The sequence below is a fragment of the Arvicanthis niloticus genome, chromosome 8, assembly GCF_011762505.2.
Source record: "Arvicanthis niloticus isolate mArvNil1 chromosome 8, mArvNil1.pat.X, whole genome shotgun sequence".
Lineage (NCBI taxonomy): Eukaryota > Metazoa > Chordata > Mammalia > Rodentia > Muridae > Arvicanthis > Arvicanthis niloticus.
This window is the reverse complement of record NC_047665.1, coordinates 60,861,704-60,882,814: the sequence shown is the minus strand read 5'-3', so window position 1 is coordinate 60,882,814 and position 21,111 is coordinate 60,861,704. Positions and strand designations below refer to the sequence as shown.

Genomic DNA, 21,111 nt, shown 5'->3' with positions numbered 1-21,111 from the left:
ATCGTTTACTAGTTATATATTTGAGTATATAAGTCTATAGATTATATGTAGATTTTGGTAGTGAGCTTAGCTGTTTTCCAGTGTGTATACTTTGTTGAGGAAAATGCTGAACTCTTAATGACTTTTATCCTTCTTTTCCCTTTTAAATAAAAACTTTCGGGGCTGGAGAGATGGCTCAGTTAAGAGCATTGTCTGCTCTTCTGGAGGACCCAGATTAAATTAAATTCCTAACACCCACATGGCAGCTCACAACTGTCTGTAACTCCAGTTCCAGAGGATCTGACACCCTCATACAGATATATATGCAGGCAAAACACCAGTCAATGCTCATGAAATAAAAATAGATAAATCATTTAAAAATGTAAAGATAAGGCTGACAAATATGAAAAACAAACAAAAATTGTCTGTAGTGGACAGTTCTTTTAAGTAGAATCACACAATACATGACCCCTTATATCTGACTTCTTGACTGTAGCATAATGTTTTCAAGATTCACCCATTTCCTAGCAGGGACCTGTACTTGAGTCCTTTCTGTGAAACTTTGCAAATATGGAGTGTTGTTGTTTGAGTATTCGTAATAGCCACACCACATTCAGAGAGAAAATAAGAAGTTTTTACATGGAATATTTAATCTTTAAATAAGCATATGTGTCTGCCACCCAGATCAAGTTATGCAGCATTTCATCAACCCAAAGGTCATTTACCTAAGCTAGATTTTGATAAAGTGCGAACCGGGGAAAATACCTTAAAAATCTCTTTCCTTAGTTACTGCTGTCGTGTATGTTCTTTTAGTGACTTTGAATCCACATAGAGTTAACCAAGTGTTGAGAGGTAAATGTGCAGGATTTTCTTAGGGTGGTGCAAACACAACTCTCTTTACATGTATTTCACTTGGTTTTGTTCCATACAGGGTCCTTTTGTAACCTTGGCTGTCGTGGAACTCACTATATAGACCGGGCTAAGCTTGAACTCACAGAGGTCTACCTACCTCTGCCTATAAGTGTTAGGATTAAAGGCCCAGCTGGTTTTTGATATTTTTTTATGAGACTTTCAAATTGGTTTTCTATCCTCACTAAATTTAAAATGGAAAGAATCAGATTTGTTTCTGTTTTTGTTTTGCGTCCTCCTTTACTTCTTAGTAAACTATACCACGTGGTGGCGCTGTTTTATTTAGGATGTCAGCAATAGAAAAAGAAAATGACCAAGTGACTTGGTTATGGTTTTCAGAGAAAATGACCCCAGCCTTTATTATATTTTGTCATTTTAGAATAGTACTCTACTTTAGTATTATTTTCTAATTGTGAGAGTATACTGCATGCGTGCGTGCGTGCGTGCGTGCGTGTGTGTGTGTACTTATGTGTAGCGCAGGTAGGCCATGTGAAGGTATAGGACAGCCTGTGAGAATTGTTCCTCCTTCCACCGCTGGGTTCCAGGGATCAAACTTGAGTTGTCAGACTTGGTGGCAAATGCCGTTTCTCACTAGGCCTTCTTGTCATCCCTGTTGTAGTGTTTTCTATGGTAAAATTGCTATTGTTGTTTTGCAGGGCCAAGAATCAAATCTGGGGTCTTACACATGCTGAGAAAATTCTCTGCAACTCGGAGCTCCTCTACTTTCTAAATGGAGCCATAGCAGTATTTTCTTTCATATTCAGTGTTTTCCAAAGCAGCTTTGAGAAGAGATAAAATTCATACCTTTCAACAGTAAAATATGTTTTTCAATTTTTTTTAGATTAAAAATAGAGGTAGGCTGAAGCAGGAGGTTTGTGAGTTTAAAGTTAGCCCCACCTACAGAATTAGCAAGTTTATGGCCAGCTATGCAGAAGGGCTCTGCCTTCAAGGGAAAAAAGTGGGGAAGGGGACATTTGTTTTAGAAGGCTAACTCAGTAGTGGGTTAAAATGCGGGAAGACGTTCTTCTCAGGAGCAAGCACATGTGAGTTCTCTGTCTTTGTATTTCTTGAGCTTAGTGACTGAGTGCTGATCATCAACTGTAAGTGATGTATGTAAGTCTGTGGTTCTTAGAAGTACAGCTGAGGTTTTGTTGTTTTAGGAGAATTGTTTTTAATGTTGTTCACTATTTACTGTTGGTTAATAAATAATTATTCCTATCAGACTATTTAGAACTCAGCTTTGAGAATAAGGATCTTTGAGAAGAAGGATCTTAAGTTATTTCTCATTTAATTTTTAGAAAACTGAGTAGATTTTGCACTATATTGTGATGCAGAAGTTTACTCTTTGCCAGGCCTAGTGGCATTTGGGCTATATAAATGTGGTTCCAGAGATGAATGAATCAAAAAAAACCTCTCAAGTTCAGGGTCTCCCTGGTCTTGGGAGACTTTGGACAGCCTTAGCAACTTAGTAAGACCTTGTCTCAAGAAGCAAGATGAGAGCAGGTTATTTGCCTAGTATGAGTGAGGTCTTAGATTCAAATCACTGGCATGGAAGGAGGAGAAATGGAGAGGAGAGAGAGGAGGGAGGGTGGGAGAAAGGGAGGAAGGGGAAATGTGGTCTGTAAGTTGACTAAAATACCTCATTTTCTATTTTAATAACTTTAAAATGGTTGATGCTATCTACATTTTACAGTTCAGCTCACTTAGGATTCTATGTATTCTTAGGAAGGGTGAAAAGACAAAGCATCCTAAAGTGTTCTGTATTGTCCTGAGAGTGACTTATGTTAGCTATGCTTTCTGTTTTAAATGAATGAGTTTATTAAGCAAAAGTAAAATAATAACTAGCAAGTGGTAGATTTATAGAAACAGCAGATGTAGATTTATAGAAATAGCAAATGTCATCAAATCAGGCTGAGACAACTGGAGTAGTCTCACTGAGAGAGCCAAGACAGCACCATCATATTGGGCTTACAAACATCCAGCAGAATTACTAGAGAAGCCCAAAGGAGGCAGTCAGTTCCCGATTACAAGTCTCAGATGGAGCAGAGTATCCCCTTAGATAAGGCTTCTAAGTTAAAGAACAAGTAGCAACAGATAATGTCATCAAACAGAACACTTAGAAACATCCACAAAATGGACCAGAGAAACTGGCAGTCAGCTGGAGTTTCAGATTAAATTTCTCTTCCAGGATAAATTTCCCATTGCTCAATTTATGCTGCTTGTTTCCACTACAGTTTGGTTGTTTTTGTTTTGTTTTGTTTTGAGATGGGCATCTTGCTGTGTATACTCAGGTCTGCTGCCTCCCAAGTGTCCAAGATCTAGCTAACTCTGCCTCAGTGCTTCGATTAAAGGCCTGTGCCACCACTGCTCCTGGCACACTGCAGACATTTTTAATAATACAAGATAAGTAATAGTAACATCAGTTAGAAAGTAATCACAGCTAAATGCCCATGCCTGCCTGGTATATTTCCTCTCCTCATTGTAGAGCCAAGAGGGACAGCCTGCCTCAGGACAGAGTCTTGGAGGATACTGGAAGTAAACCTGCTTGAGTCTGGGATATGAGTCGGCTTTCAATAAGCTTAAACAGTATATGACATTTTACCAATATAATGTACAATTCAGAGTGCCGTGACTAGCAGTGAGCTAGACATATTTTATTTACTGTCTTATTCACAATGTAAGGAATTTTGTGAAGCAGTGAAAGGACACAGAACTAAAGATACAGCAGGGTAAAATTCAGTATGAGCTATTTATTTTATAGGAGTAGAATACTCTGAGGAAATGGAGCAGGTCACTGCTACATGAAACAAAAATTAAGATTACTAATTACCTGAAATGGTATGAAAGACAAACTGTTCTTGAGTCCTTAAGCTGTTTAAAAGATACGCAGTTTGGCCAAAAGCGCCTACTTGTGGATTCCTGCTCACTTTAAGATGGGAATGAATGCCATCACTTTTGTTTGGATCAGGAAAACTCTCCAAGTAGATTCAGTTAATTGGAGAAAGAAGGACACATACATACACTGGGATGATTATTATTGGTTGTCAGCTTGACTGCACCTGGAATTAACAAGATGGAAATGGCTGGGCACTCCTATGGGGAATTTTTTTCTTAAATCATTTGAAGTGGGAAGACCCACTTTAATGTGCATCTTTGAGGTGGGATGATCTACCTTTAATACAGATCTTTTGAGGTAGGAAGATCTACCTTTAATATGAGATAAATTCAAGACTGAGTCTTAGAAAAATCCAGGCAGATATGTAGAAAAAGAAACATTAAAGATTTTAAATATATCTATTTTAAGGCTTTAATGTTTCTTTTTATATATGTGCATATATATTTGTATATGTACTATATGTGTATATATATATCTCATATATATATATATATATATATATATAATCTCATAGTTTGATATGTTTGAAATATTTAAGAGACACTGGACGGCTAGAAAGATGATTCAATGAGTAAAAAAGCTATTGGTGTATACAGATGAGGCCCTGAGTTTGAATCTTATTAAAAAAAAAAAAAAAAAGGAGGGTGATGGTACTTCTTTAGTATGGTGGGATAATATGCATCTTAGAGTACTTGTTAACAGTGCACTTGAATGAGATTTGTTTATATAACACATATGAATACAGAGTACTAACTTTGTTCCAAGAACTACCTTTGAATGTTGGCAAACTATCTCCACACCTACCATTTCACGGGGGGAGAGATGTCAAGATAAAAAATAACTTCAATAAGTAAATTATATATGATGTTAAAGGTTCTTTTTGTTTTGTTTTTAATTTGTGTGTGAGTGCCTTGCCTGCATGTATATGTATACACCACAAAAGCCAGAGGAGGGTGTCAGATCCCCTGGAACTGGAGTCACAGATGGTTGTGAGCCACCATGTGGGTGCTGAGAATTGAAGTCAGGTCCCCTGGAAGAACAGCCAGGGCTCCTAACCATTGTGCCATCATCCAGTCTCTTGTTTTTGTTTTTGAGACAGACTCTTACTTTGTGGTCTTGCCTGGCGTGGAGCTTACTGTGTAGACCAGCCTGGCTTCAGATTCATGGGCAATCTTTGTGCTTTTGTCTCTCAGGTAGAATTATGGACATGTGCCACCGCACTTGACTGTTAAATTCCATTTTAAAAATGATTACAGGATAAACGAGGTGGGGGTGGTGCAGAGAGAAAGGTGGATTTGCAAATTCACTGGGATATTCAGTGGGTTTCATTGAAGTGACTTGGATGCAATGAAGGAATATAGTATGAGTGTTGGGAAAGTGTATTCTCCTCAAATGAAGGAGGGATGCCGAGGTTTCAAATGAGGTAGATGAATGCTAGTGTGCAGGGAGTGAACAGAACGGCTGTTGCATTGGCCCTGACATCATGGCAGAAGTACTGTGTGCAGGGCCTTAACCAGGCCCTTCTAGTTTCTTGTTCTGTTCTGCAGCCTCAGTTCTTGAGTCAGGAGAACAGATGATTAGTTTAAATTTCCATATTTGAATTAGTTTTGAAATTACTTTTTTAGATTTATCTATGTGTATGAGTAATTTTTTGCCTACCATGTATGTGTTTGCACCATATGTGTATGGTACCTTCAAAAGTCAGAAATGAGTATTGAATTCCCTAGAATCAGATGATTGTGAGTCAAACTCTGGTCTCTGGAAGAGCAGCCAGTGCTCGTAAGCACTGAACCATCTCTCTAGCACCCCTGACAATTGATTATTAATTGAAAAAGACCATGTGCTGTTAAAGTAAGTGTGGAAAACAAAGGACCTGTATTTTAGAGAGAATTTATAATGTACAGGTTAGTATAAATTTATCTTGTTGATATAAGAAAATTAAGAGTTCATTTGTTCCAGGTTTTTTTAAAGTATGTATTTCAGATATAGAGAGATAGCTTGAATATATTTTAAAGGTTTATCTGTTGAAAATCAAGTGTCTGACATACAAAGTGTGTGTGGGTGTATATACTTGTGTATATACTTGTGTATACTACTTGTGTACATGAGCCATTGGAAGTCAGAGGGGAATTAAATCCTTTGGAACTGGAGTTATAGGTGATTGTGAGCCTCTGTGTGGGTGCTGGGAACCAAACCTGGGTTCTTTGCAAGAACGGTAAGCACTCTTAAGCACAGAGCCATCTCTCCAGTCCTCCAGGATTTTTTAAAATACCAGCAGCAACACCCAAGAAATCTGTTTTTGTTTTTGTTTTGTTTTTCAAGGCAGGGTTTCTCTGTGTAAGCCTGGCTGTCCTGGAGCTCACTCTGTAGACCAGGCTGGCCTCAAATTCAGAAATCCACCTGCCTCTGCCTCCCAAGTGCTGGGATTAAAGGCGTGCGCCACCACTGCCCAGCAATACCCAAGAACTCTTAAGGTCAATAGCTATATGTTTTCAACCCCATCAGAAATCCAGAATGACTGAGTTAACTATAATTGTGGGAAGCACAAATCATAGTTTCTAAAACTTAGCCAATTTATAGAGACCTCTGAACACCTGGACACTCGCTCTACTTCAGAACGTTGGAGCATCTGTTCTTCTGCCTTCTGGCCCAGGATCATCTGACAGACCTTAGTGCTGCAGAATTATTAAGGGCTGATTACTCTGTCTAGGCAGATATAATCAGTCGACTATTCTGCAAGTGTGTCCTTTTCTGGACAGTAATTTGTCTGTAGAAGGAAAGTGGCAATTCTTGCCTAGTGGCTGTCTCACCACAACTGGAGTAACTCCAAGGATGCTCAATTTCTTCTTAGAATTCAATATAGGAAGCTGTCCGGAGCAGACAGGTCTCTAATGAAAATGAACATTAATACTGAAATGTTTGTCATGTCAATTCTAAGGATTTCTGATGTTTTGAAAACCAGCTATCCATGTAAGGTAATCTGGACTGTTGCCTGTTAACTCCACTCAGCTATTTCTAAATAAAACATATAGAACACCCTTATAATAAACTCCAAGCCATGAATTTGCTATTGTCCCTTACCTCACAGGCTGGCCATCTCAAATCAGTTAAAAAAGTTAAAGAAGGACTGGGTCTAAGCTTTGTATTCCTAAATGTGTTATACTGGTACAATGCCTATGAGAGTAGCAATATTCATCTCACTCTTATATCACTAAGAAGCTCATGCCAATGAAAATCTTAAAATTTGTAAACAAAGTAAATTGGTGCCATTTAAGAATTTATATCTTCATCTTGATATTAATTATACAGATTTCTACTAATAGTTTATGGCTATGCAATAAACCCTAGCTAATCCTATCTATTCCGACAAAACCACTACTTTTCCCTAGAGAGACAGCCCAACATTTACCACCTTAGTCCCCAAGCCCAGGGAATAGGGTCGCTGACTCATCATTAGCTTCTTCAAGCTGATTATGGGCGTTGAGATATTAGAAGAGGAGTGAAGAACTCTTAAGGAAATTTTAAATCATTGAAAGTGTTCTGAACACAAACATTTAATATCAAACTTTAGATATTTAAAATATTTTAAAGGTTTCTCTGTTCAAAGTTAAGCATCTGACCTACAAAAAGGATGTGATGTGAGCCCTGTCACTCCTTGATAAAATGATAGTACTAAGGTATTCCTTAAGAGAAACCTTTAAAATATTTTAAATATCTAAAGTTTGATAATAAATGTTTGTGTTCAGAACACTTTCAGTGATTTAAAATTTTTTTAAAATTTATTTAAACATGAGTGGTTAGCTACCAGTCTTGTGTCTGCCTTGTTAGTTCTGACATGCTGAGTATAGTAGTCATCTCCTGCAGAGGTTGAGTAATATATGTGTGTGTATATTAGGATTAGGACTAGCCCCACCCTACTACTTTCTTTTAATTTTTAAGGTTTTTTTTTTTTTTTTAACGTAAATTACACTTATTTAAATGTGCCACAGTGTGTGCATGAATGTCAGAGAACAGTTTGGGGGAGCTGGTTCTTTCCTTCCACTATGTGGCTCACGTGGGTTGAATTTGTGTCTCCTGGCTTAACTCACTGAGCTATCTCTCTGGCCTTCAAGTTTTGTTTAGAATATCGAGTTTGGTTTTTTTTTAAACTTACTTTCCTACCTTAAGAACAGACAGTCCTTTTCCCTTCTTATAATGGTAGACATTCTGAGGTTAAGGGGTATTCTATCACACATAAAAAGGTTTTGTTTAAAAACGAAATGTTAAAATTTAAATGTTTTAAAAGAAATTATAGGGGGTTAAAGATAAAACAAGTTTTTAAGACTTTTAGCTCTAAATTTACTTTTCCTTCCCATAATCCCATATCTCCAGTCTTCCTTTAACCCCCACCCCTTTGTCTAAGGGTCAGTCAGGGACACATGTGGGGATAGGTAAGAGTTGGAGGATTATTTGTTTGTTCTAAGTGCGTCCAGACATCATGGTTTGTACTGGTGTTTGTAGTGTTCACTTCCTGTCTCAGCCCTGGTGGCCCTGCTGTTGCCAGTGAAGCTGCTTTTTTTTCCTCTGACTGCTTTTCATCTCCAGCCTGTGTGTGGAATGGATGAATAATGGAGGTGTGTAAGATATGAGCTGTGATAGGATTGAAAATAAGTTGTAGTTTGTGTTGATTCCGGTCAGCAGTGCCTGCCTGGACTATTGGATTAAGTCAGCAGGATTCTGGAGCTGCATCCACACTGATGGGAAAGAAAGAGTACTCTGTCCGTGGAGGGGGAGGCAGCATGAATGGAACACACTGCCACTGGCTACAGTGACATCGGGAATGAGGGTCTGGATGGGTCTGTGATGAATAGAGTCTGCTCGGACTTTTTGATATTAATATTTTACATAATACTTTTTAGTTCTTGATTACTTTCTTACTTCAGAAACTGAGATTTGTAAATGACTTACTCCTGGATAAATAAAGGAAGCAGTTTGAAAGAATTCTGATTTGCAGTATTTAAGTTGGCTTTAGGTTTGTAAGTATTCTGTCACTGTGCAATTATATTATTAAAATTTTAATTCATGTCAGAATGCATTTTCTTCACATAGTATTTCATATATCAAAATTACATATCTAATTGAAATACAGACTAGAAAATGTCAGGTTATTAATCCACTTTTACAAGGCTTACTGAATTTTTAGAAACTTAATAATAGCATTAAATTGGCATATCTGAATGATTATTAGCTTTTTAAGAAATTATTTACTATGTGAGTAAATCTGAGAAAGTTTAAGTTTTAAAATGAATTATTTCTGGTATGTCTTTCTTTTTACACATATCACATATAACTTTTGCAGGTTGGATTTGCTACCATTTTATGCAAGATTGGTTGCTACATTGCATCCCTGCATGTCTGATGTAGCAGAGGATCTTTGTTCCATGCTGAGGGGGGATTTCAGATTTCATGTATGTATTTAAGCATTTATTTTATAATAATTATATGTTCTAATAAGTTGAGTGAGGATTCTTTGAGCATAATTTTGTTAATAAGCATAGTTTGAAATTGATAGTGGCACAACAGTTGAGAATTTATAAAATTTAAAATTTCAAAGTGTAGGTGTACTTAACAAATTTTTGAGTTGATGATGCTGCTCCAGCCGGAACAGGAGCTATTGTTACTCTCTTGTATGCCCATGATAGGTCTTGTACTTTTTTCTTGTTATAAATTAAATTCTCCAAGGGTAAGACACAGACCTTTGTTGATCCCAGAAGAAAGAGAATTAGCCTGGAAGACAGTTGGGTATGCTGCCCCATAAGTGCCCTGTTAGGTATTGAGTTCTAAAATTTTGAAATGTAACAGCTTTTATCAATTCTAAGACATCAGGGAATTCTGCTGTTGCCTGTGTTTTATTGACTCTTGGATAGCGTTAAATTCTTTAAAGAACACTCTGGTAAATACCAGCTCCTTTACCAGGTAGCTTCCCTTCCTTTCTAGTTTTACAACTGGACTATGTTAGTAGTTCTCCTGTCTTACTTACCCAGTCACCTTATGGAATTAAAATTCACATCCTCAAATACACAGTGGTAGGTGACAATGACACTGCTAGTGACTGACAGTGGACATTGATAGCCTTTGGAACAACTTGAAGTTCTGTTTACAAAACTTTAGAATAAGTTGTTTGGAATATCAGTAAAACTGTTGTTTACTGTGTTCAGTGAACACTCATGTACTCAACTGGACAAGTCAGCAGAATTGCTGAGCAGCCAAAAGAAAGCAGATAATTTCTGAGGTCAGGAACCTCACAATATAGCTCAAAAATAAAACGTAAATATAAAAGCAAGAGGAAAATAATAAATTATCATTGTATACTTCTATGATTATAGACTTATTATGGAGTGGGTGCTATGAATTCAGAGCAAGAAAATCTCATGAGGGACAGAATGATCTCTAGTTACTGCTTGTAATAAGTGTTTATTTGTTACTATCTTTGTGATTGAGATTTTCCTGGGCTATGTTTTGCTTAAGTGTGGTTTAGATTTTCATAGGTAAAGTTGAGCCAGGTAAGCTTTCTGTATTTAGAGAACTTGGGAAACACTGAGCTCATTAAAGCTTAACAGTTTTGTTTTATTATAAAACTTTGTGAGGGTTATTGTGCTCTGTGAATGTCCTAGAGGAGTATGAGTATATATCCCACAAAGAACACACTTTGATAAATGCTGCTATTTCAGGAATAGATAGAGCAGAAGTCAGAGTCTTGGGTATGTAATGGATCCCTTGTCCATTGAGGAGCTGTTACAGCAGTGAGCATTACGAGAATGCAGTATTAATTACATGCATTGCTTTCCAACCAAACTCCCAATCAAGCAAAACAAAGAGTGTTGGACTAAGTATGATTAGTAACTTTGGTGAAAAACTTAAAAATTAAGAGCGCCCTATACATGTATACACCTCTCCTACCTTGAAAATTGAAGTGGTAGTTGAAGGGACTGGCTTAGTTTATACTGCTAGTTGAGTTGATGGATTATTTTCCATCTCTCTCAGGATCTCTCTTACCTTATTCTTCAAACCTTCTTTCCTAAGTTATTTCTGTTAGGCTTTAAGTGTGTTTAATGTACAAGTATATCGAATGAAAGCAAAGTAACAGCTACAAAACCCACGTATGTCTATCTGGTTAACACAGTACACTCTACAACACTCATCTTTCATTTTTTTTATTTTGAGACCAGGATACCCAGGTATCCCAGGCTAACCTCTAGTTCACTGTGTAGTGGAGATGACCTTGAATTTAGAGGGAAGACTTTGTACTGGGATTATAGGCATATCCTATTTTTTTTCCTTTTTATTGGAATTTTTTAGGATATAATTTTTTTTCCCTGAAATCTTCACAGCAACACGCTTGATAGAGACTACTAAATTGTCATGATTACCAATTAGTTGATGTCCTTATAGATTCTAAACCACTGGATTATGCTGATTTTTTTTTTTTTTTTTTTTTTAAGAAGACATCATGCTGGCTCCACTATGCTAACATTGTGAGTTGGGCTTAGTTACTCAGGTGCTGAACAGGTCTGTTTAAGGAGAATAATTTTGCTCTTTGAAGCAGTATTTATCCTTAAATGAGATATTCCAGGTGCGGTACAGTACCTAACCTAAATATCATTAGAATACTTCTTCTCTATATACTACCTGTTTTCCTGAATTTACTTATGTTTATTATCTTTAATCTTTTTTAAAGTTGGGTTTGTATCCTTAGTCTTTTGCCCTACCTTTTTGTTTGTTTGAGACAGGATTCATATAATTCAGACCAGCTTCAAACTCATACTTGTAGTCGAGGCTGGCTGTGAATTGACCCTCTGTGTTCCACTTCCACATGCTAGGATTCCAGGTGTGTACTACCACCCTCACTCAGTCCTGATTCTCCAGTGGGAACACAGTGATATGGCTTCAACTGATGCCTGTTTTCCCAAAAACGTCAAGTCACCAAATGTGTGTGCGTTGCTAGAGCCTCTCCAGTGCATAATAGTTTTCTTGTCCTTTTAGAAACCAATTGTCTCCACAAAACAGACTCAATATTTTATTTTCTTCTCAAAACATCCTTATATTTTACTTCATTGAATGTACTTCTGTATTTTTCTCATAATCCAGTATATTTCTGTTCAGCTGTCACAGTCCCCTCATTCACTCTGTGAAGTTCCCAGCTCTTACTGTCACAGCATTCTGAAGCACTCGATTCTAGCCACTTCTCACGATGCCTACTGCCACTGTCTTTCATAGTCCACAGCTCAAGTATGACAATAGCTCTTTAACCAGGTTTCCCTGTCTCTGTCTTCTATCTAGGTCCAAATATATTGCCACAATATGATCATATTTGCCCCCTTAAGAATCTCAGCTGAGAAGTAAAGCTGATAAAACTATATGTAGTCAAAGAAATTCTAGTTAAACAATGGATTTGCTAATTTGACAGATCAATAAAGCTAATAGAAGTGAGAAATCAACATTCTTATATACTTCAATCAGGTAAGAATTTAGATAAACACTTTGGCAATATGTTTCTAGATCTTTAGAGACATTCATACATTGAACAGCTCTGAGAAAAAAATTTAAAAAGCTTTGTTTACATCATGAACTGTAGTAGGAAAAACTGATTATCTCAAAGCCCAACAATAGTTTTTTTTTTTTAAAGGGGGTCTGATAATCATGGCGCCAAAGTGATACAGAGTCACCAAAAATAATTTTTCATAAAATTTTATCTTTAGATAGTGCAACTATGAGGAATATTTTTGTTTCTAGTTTTCTTTGTCCTCCAGAGGACATCAGAGTCCACTTCCTTAATTGAGAGGACAGCTTTTACATGAATAGTCCTCACTGACATTCTAAACAAATGGGCTTTCCACATTTTTTAAATTAAAATTCTTTATTGGTATATTAGCTTTTCATAATTGACCAAAATATCTCAGATAAACAACTTAAGAGATGAAGGATGTATTTTGTTTGTTGTTTTGAAGAGTTCAGTCATGAGTCATTGACTCCGTGTTTGGGGAGAGCATCATGGTGGCTGGAAGATGTAGTAGAGGCTTTTTTATGTCATAACGGATGGGAAATCGCAAAGGAAGAAGAGAGCAGGGGCCAGATATCTTTGAAGATAAACACCCAGTGATCCACCTCTCCCACCTAGGGCCTGCTTCTCAAAGTTGTTCACAATGTTCAACACATAAGCTTCTAGAAACATTCAAAGCCAAACTAAAACAGTTGGTCAAAATAAGTGGAATACAAATATGTTGATGCAGTATGTCTGCGTTTTATTGTGTGTATGTGATTTTAAACTTACATTTGCAATTACAGCATTTTATATACAACAAAGAACATAAAAAGTAAATGAAAACTCTGAGGTAAAGTGTGTGAGTCCTCACCCCTCACTCCCTGTCCCAGTAGGTGGATGGGACACTTTCTTCTGAGACCAGTATTCTACCAGATGAGGGAATACATATATATGTACATTAAAGCATATTCTTTATAGATTCAGAACAGATTACAAGTTTAGCATAAAATAGATTTGTAGAAAAGTGTGTTGAATTATTTAGTGGATAAAGTTAATATCAAGTCAAAAGAACAAATTGTAGAGGGAAAGGTATCTTTTTGGACAAGTATCTATTAGCCCTTCTAGAAGGCAAGTAGTTTCTTATAGGGGAGTAGTAAACGATGGGAATAAAATAACTGAAAAATTGATGTGTGAACATAAGTCTGAAGAGATCATTTGGTGATGCACACTAAATAATTAGTTTTAAATATTGAGTTGGAATCAGCATTTTTGTTAAGGATAATTGGTAATGTAAGAAAAATCTTACAATAGTAATCACTAAACAAATGCATATTGTTTTTCATCTGTATTTAGTTTTACAGAAGTAATACTTTTCAGCCTTTCGGCTAAGATCAAGTGTAGTTTTGCATATGTTGTTTGATTATAAGTTTTGAAATGATAGTGAAAAACTGCAAGTGAGGAGTTAGGATAACTTAGTGGGGTCCTCTCCCCCAGGTACAGTCTTTGAAGATGTTTTCAGCTTCTTTACTGAACATTAGGAACAGAGATAATATAATAGATCTTCATTTTAAAAGACTCATGGTTTTGAAGGGAAGAAAAAATAGAAAAAAAAATCTCATAAAATTGGGAGTAAAATAGTGATTACTAGGGCTGGAGAGATGGCTCTGTGGTTAAGAGTACTGGCTTTTGCAAAGGTCCTGAGTTTGGTTGCCAACACCCACATGGTGACTTATAACCATCTGTAATTCCAGTTCCAAGGGATCCAATGTGCTTTTCCGGCCTTTACAAGCACCAGGCACAGATATATACTTGGAGGCACTTGCACATACACATAAAAATAAATTTCTTTTTAAAAAGTGATTACCAGAATCTGGGAAGGGCGAAGGTGGGGAGAAATGCAAAGAGAATATCTAAAAGGTATGTGGAGTGCAGTTGGGTGCAAGAATAACTCTTGATGTCCCACAATACAGTAAGTTAACTATAGTAGGTAATCTTTCAAAGCAGCTGGTAGGGCCTGGTGGGAGTGCAGAGATAGAGCACGTACTTGTTCTGCTCTGGCTGTAATTTCTGTTTGTCTCCAATCACAAAGAGATTGTTTATCTGTAAATAATATGGGTAAAGTTTTCTGGTATGCTTGTGATTTTGTGTTTGTGTAATATACTTTTGTTGATATTTAAGGTTAGATTTAGTAATAATGGCCTCCTAGTTTGCTCTGGGGTCTTAATAAGTATGTTTTATTTTAAAATTATCACTAAAGAGTCTGGGTGTGGTGTCACACACCTGGAATCCTCCCATGCAGGGAAGCAGAGACAGGAGGATTGGTGCAAGTTTAAAGCTACCTAGTCTATGAAGGAAGCTACAGGTCAGCCTGGGCTACATTGTAAGACCCTTTATCAATCACTAATCAATCAAACAAATCAGGTTGATGCCTGAAAATCAACCAATTCCATTGAGTGCTTAGTTGTCTGGTTCAGTAAAATAATGATCATGAAGTGTATGGCTTCTTATGAGATTAGACTTTATTTGTTATCTTGAAATTCCATGATATTATTGGAGGTAAATTTCAGTTAATAGTTGGGAAATGTGAATCTTGGTATTTACCATAGTCAAGTCATATGACACTTCTGGGATCTTGCTCCCTCTTTCCCTTTCTCTCTCCCTTCTCCTACTGCACGAGAGGAGTAACAGCTGTCGTTTCTTTTCCTGAATGTTATAATATGGACAAAATAAGTAGGTAATCTGGAAAGAACACTGAATTAGTTGGAGATGCTGCCATCTCATGATCATTGTTTACATAGTAGATTTCTAGGCTGTAATCTGCATTTCTTATGAAACTATAATCCTACAGTTAAATCTAATTACACTTATCTCAGTGTGTCTGTCTTAATACTGTTATACTTTTTAATGGAATTTTGCTATATTTGATTTTTTAAAATATACACACCAGTGTAGAACTTAAACTTGCAAAAGATTTGAACTTTGACACATGATCATTTCTGATAATAAAAACAACAATGAATATATTGCATGTTTCATTGTAGTTAATTCTATTAAATATGTAATACAGTTGATAATATAGAGCAACATCTAAAAATATTTTTCATTTAAATGAGCTTTTAGCATTTTTTTAAAGCAGCATTTCCTAAAGTGTGTTCTTAAAATACTAATCTGATGTTCTGTTAACTGATAGTGGTTAATATGTTTAAAAGGCATAGATTATTAAACAAATTTGAGAAATATTGATTCATATTAAACAGCTTACTTTGAGAGCTTATTCAAGCCTGACAAAAATGTTTTGATTCCTCAAATGACTTGATCATGGAGAGTTTTGCAGAGCACTTCCTAGAACTAGTGTATACAACATGGGCCAATTTTTCCTTAAAATAATTTGAAGACAAGAAATCTTACCCAATTTATTTGAGGTGAATTAAAACATATTAAAGTAGTTCTAATTATAGGTTTTTAAAGTATGAACTATCTAAACATTGTCTTTTAATTTCTAGGTTCGAAAAAAGGACCAGATCAACATTGAGACAAAGAATAAAACTGTCCGTTTTATTGGAGAACTAACCAAGTTTAAGATGTTCACCAAAAATGATACACTGCATTGTTTAAAGGTAATTGCTGCATTGTTCTTAATAGAGAAGTTTTAAGTTTTATTTATAAGTTGTAGGCAAAATGATTAAATATTTGATTAATTTAAATCAAATATGTAAAAAGGAATATTGTTAAATACATTAGCAAAATAGAAAACAAATGGTGAGATGGTAGATACAAATGCAAGAATATCCATAATTAAATAAAGGGACAAAACAATACTTGCTTAATTAATTTTGTGTTTCTTAGAGATACAGATAAAATAGGCTAAAATAAAAAGACAGAGAAAATACTAGTCATGAAACTGGTTTCATCGAACTGTTTTCAAAATCTATGAGGCAGAAAGCATATTGGCAGAATTGCTCTCCTTTATGGAGAGGCCATTTTAACAAAAAAGTATTATGTATCTGACAAGCTTAAAAATATATAAAGAAATAATCACAGTAATAAACAGGCAGCAGCAATATGGACTGTTAGAGTTTGATGAACAATTTACCAAACCCTTAGATAATTAACATTATATTTGTCACCAAAATAATCTCTTGCTCTTGCTCCTCTCTTGCTCTCGCCTTCCTGCCCTGCTCTGCCCTCTTGTCCCTCCCCCCCCCCCCACATGCTCATGGCTGGCCTCTACTTCTCTACGCCCCTTCCCCCCCCCCCCCCCCGCCTTTCTCTGCCTCTGTTACCCTCTCAACTTCCCTCCCTATGCCCTGAATAAACTCTATTCTATACTAAAACAAAACAAAAAAACCTCTTGATGTTCATGGATTGGTTACTGAAATAATACTGCACATTATTTTCTCTGTCCATAATGAAACTAAATTAGAAATCAAATAGTAACATTGATTTTATGTGGTAAAATTAGAGCAGAATTGATAAACATGCATTTCAAATGATCATTAGTTTTCTAAAATTCTTTTTTTTTCCCTAAAATAATTTTTCCACTGAAACTGCATGTTTTTATAGTTTTAAATTACTAATGGTCACTGTAAATGTTCAGAGCATTAAGCCTCCTAAGCTTACCTAGGAGGTCTTGGAAGAATGTTTATCGGCAGAGTATGTCTCAGGCAAAACTCAGGCAGCTCAGGTTCAGTTCCCAGCACCCACATGGCAGTTCACAACTGTCTCTAACTCCAATTCCAAGGGATCTGACACCCTTAAACAGCATACATGCAGGCAAAAACACCAGTGCACATAGGATAAATAAATCATCAAAAAAATTTTAATTAGCTAATTTTTGTGTAAATAACACAGATCTATGTAGGAACTATACATGTTTTCTGGCATAGAATTCTGTTTCTAAGAGTTGTTTTAAGAAGATCATTATCAGTATATGCATAGATTAGTCTGCAGACATTTTTGTCATAACTGTTTTTTTTTTTTTTTTAAGAGTCTCTCAAGTTTAGTATATTCTTGCCTTAGGTACTAAGATAACAGGACATGTACCAGTAAGCTCAGCTTTCATACCATTTTGGGTTTTTTATTTGTATATTTGTTTTCTGTCATTTTCCACAAATACTTCAGATCTGAAGGTTGACTTTTTGCTTTACCCTCTGTTTTAGAGTTTCACTGCTGTGAAGAGACACAGCAACTTTTATAAGGGAAAACATTTAATTGAGGCTGGCTTACAGGTTCAGAGATTTTTGTCCATTATTGTCATGTGGGAAGCATGCTGGCACACAGGCAAACATGGTGCTGGAGGAGGAGTAGAGCGTTCTACGTCTTGATAGGCAGACCACACACAGGAAGACAGAGAAGCACCGGGTCTGGCGTGAGCTTTACAGACCTCTGTGGTACACTTCCTCCCACCAGGCCTAACCTTTCACATAGTGCCACCAGCACCTGATAAGTTTATGGAGGTCATTTTGTTCAGACCACCACACCCTCTGAAAAGATTTACATCACTACCCTTTTTAAAGTCAGTATTTTGACTATCATACAAAGAAATGGGGTTTGTTGTGGCATTTTCTTTCTTTTTTCTTTTTTTATATGTGTACACGGTAGCTGTCTTCAGATACACCAGAAGAGGGTCAGATCCAATTACAGACGGTTGTGAGTCACCATGTGGTTGCTGGGAATTGAACTCAGGACCTCTGGAAGAGCAGTCAGTGCTCTTAATCCTGAGCCATCTCTTCAGCCCTGTTGGGGCATTTCATACACACACGTTATTATACTAGTTCCTTTTCACCCTCCCATTCTTAGTAGTCTCTTCCCTCCCTCCAAGTAATTACCCTCAGCTTTCATGTGCTCTATTACTTTCTTGTTCTCTCCTTGCCCTTTTTAGACTTCTTACTTCTCCCTCAGTGTGTGTGTGTGTGTGTATTATATACATACATATACACAGTTCAGCCTAGATTTCACATGCTATCAAACATGTCTTCCTTTTTCATTTAACATAATTTTCCACTTTTCTATAAGTCATATTATTTTCTTCTTTTTTTTTTTTTAAGATTTATTTATTTATTATATATGAGTACACTGTAGCTGTCTTCAGACACACCAGAAGAGGGCATTAGATCTCATTACAGATGGTTGTGAGCCACCATGTGGTTGCTGGGATTTGAACTCAGGACCTCTGGAAGTGCAGTCAGTGCTCTTAACCACTGAGCCATCTCTCCAGCCCCCTATTTTATTCTTCTTAAACTTAAATAAAGTTTTGCTGTGTATCATTACTACAGTAGTTCCCTATCTTGCCTATTGTGAGTAATTCAACAATAAACATAAATGTTCAAGTATTTCTGTAGCATATCCTTTGGCCATATGCTTAGAAGTAATATAGTTGATCATTTGGTAGTTGGAGCTTTTGGTATTTTGAAGCATTTCCATACTGACTTCCATAGTGGCTGCACAAGTTTGTATTTTTATCAGCTCTAAATAAGGGTTCTTCTCTGCATTGTTCCTAATCAGCATTTGTTGTCTTTTGTTTTCTTTGTATGTGTTTGCATGTATGTATTCCTTCAGAGGTCAGAAAGGGCATTGTTTTCTTTGGAACCATGGTTACAGATGGTTGTGAGCTACAGTGTGAGTGCTGGGACCTGAACCCAGGTCCTCTGAAAGAACAGCCAGTGCTTTTAACTGTGAGCCATCTCTCCAGCCTTTGATGGAGTTTTACTTTGTATTTTCCTAATGGCTAAGGAACACTTTTTTCTTAGTTACTTGTATTTCTTCCTGTAAGGATTTGTTACATGGATGGTTTTGGTTTTTTTAGTTTTTAATTGTGGAGGTTCTTTATGGATTGTAGATGCTCCTCCCTTGTCAGGTTCTTTCTTTTGCTGGATGTCTGTACATTCTGCTGCTTGCTTGCTTCCTTTGTTCAGGCTTTTTAATGTCGTATGTTCCTAATTGCCAGTCCTTAGGACTGGTTTCTGAGAAATTTGAGTTCCTTTCAGTTATTTCCTATGTCTATATGTTGAAGTGTTTGCCCATGTTTTCCTCTAACACTAAGGTCTTTGGCTCATTTTGAATTGATTTTGTGTAGGATGAAAGATGGATCCAGTGTAGTGTGTGTGTGTGTGTGTGTGTGTGTGTGTGTGTGTGTGATATGTTAGGTGTCTTCCTCAGTTAGTCTTTTCAGTGAACCTGGCACTCATTCACTTGACTAGACTGACTATCAAGCTGTAAGGATCCAAATTTAGGTTCTAGAGGTAAAGTATTTGATCCTCTGAGCTTTTTCCACGGGCTTCTTGTTTCCTGATTTCACCTTTGTCTGTGCAATTTTTCTGGCACCATTTGAAGAAGGTTTCTTTTTCTAACTTATGTTCTTGGCATGTTAATCAAAGATTAGGTGAGTGTATGTGGGGTAGGAGGTGTTACTGTTGTGTACTGTGTCCTAATCCATTGGTCTATGTGTTTCTTTTTGTGTTAGTACCATGGTGTTTCTTACTATGTTTCTGTAGCGTAGTTGGAGGTCAGAGATTGTGGTGCCTAGTGTTGTTCTTTCTGCTTAGATTGCTTAGATTGTTTAAGTTGTTTTGTGCTTCCATATGATTTTAAGATTTTTTTTTAATTCCATGAAGAATATTATTGGGATTTTGTTGGAAATTGTATTTTATCCTTAAATTGATTTCAATTATATAATCATTTTTTAATTTATTCATTTTATATTATATATGAATGTTTTGCCTGCATGTATATCTGTGCACTGTTTGTGTGCCTGGTTCCTTAGGAGTCAGAAGGAGGGTATCAAATCCCCTGGAACTAGAGTTGTATCAGTGATAGTTGTGAACCACTGTATGGGTGTTGGAAATTGAACCTGGGTCCTCTGGAAGAGCGACAAGTATTCTTTACTTACTTACATACGTACTTACTTACCTACCTACCTACTTTACATCCAGATCATAGTTTCCCCTCTTCTTCTCCCAGACTCTCCCTCTTACCCCCTCCCTGCATCCACCCCTCTTTCTTTTCTCCTATGGAAAGGGGAGGCTACCCAGGGATATCAATCAACCAGCCTTGGCATATCAAGTTGCAATAGGACTAAGCACTTCTATTGAAGATAGACAAGACAGCCCAGTTAGGGGAAAGGGATCCAAAGGCAGGCAATAGACTCAGAGACAGCCCCTGCTCCTCCCACTTCATGTCCCACATGAAGCCCAAGTGTTCTTAACGGTTGAGCTGTCTTCCAGCTCGTCATAGTACAAAAGCTTTCCCAGTATTGATTCTGCCATCTATGAGTATGCAAGCTCATCTCCGTCTCTCAGTGTCATCTTCAGTTCTTTCTTTGACGTTTCACAGTTTAGTTGTAAAGTTGGTCACTTCATTGGATTACCTCCTGCCCCCAGATTGTTTTGTTGTTGTTAAACTATTGTGAATGGGTTTTTTACCCCGTTATTTCTTTCTCAGTAAGTGTAATAACCAACCACAGAGCCATCTTGTTGGTCTGATTTGCACTTTTGCTGGGAATTTTTATATCTGTGTTCATCAAGACAATAAGTCTATACAGTTTTTTGTTGTTGTGTCTTTTTCTAGTTTTAGTATCAAGATGAGACTGGCTTTATACAATGAGTGTGGTAATGTCCTTCTGTTTATGAAGTAGTTCCATGAGCATGGGTATTGGCTCTTCTTTAAACACTTGGTAAAATTTAGCAATGAAGCCATCCTGCCCTGGGCTTCGTTGTTAAGTGACCTCTATTGTTTGAGCCTTCTTGCTTGGCTAAGGGTCTGTTTAAGTTGTTTGTGTTCTAGAATTTTATTCTGGCACGTAATATAT

The 21,111-nt window shown here is 36.7% G+C and overlaps 1 protein-coding gene across 5 annotated transcripts in view; it reads left to right on the top strand.

Moving 5' to 3' along the window:
* Positions 1–21,111, top strand: part of Upf2 (UPF2 regulator of nonsense mediated mRNA decay) — a 111,966-nt gene that overhangs the window by 44,159 nt on the left and 46,696 nt on the right. For all 5 annotated transcript variants that reach the window (XM_076939456.1, XM_034510109.2, XM_034510110.2 and 2 more), the window contains 2 exons: positions 9,123–9,231; positions 15,809–15,922. In XM_076939456.1, coding sequence (XP_076795571.1) covers positions 9,123–9,231; positions 15,809–15,922 — 223 coding nt within the window. The remainder of the gene's footprint in view (positions 1–9,122; positions 9,232–15,808; positions 15,923–21,111) is intronic.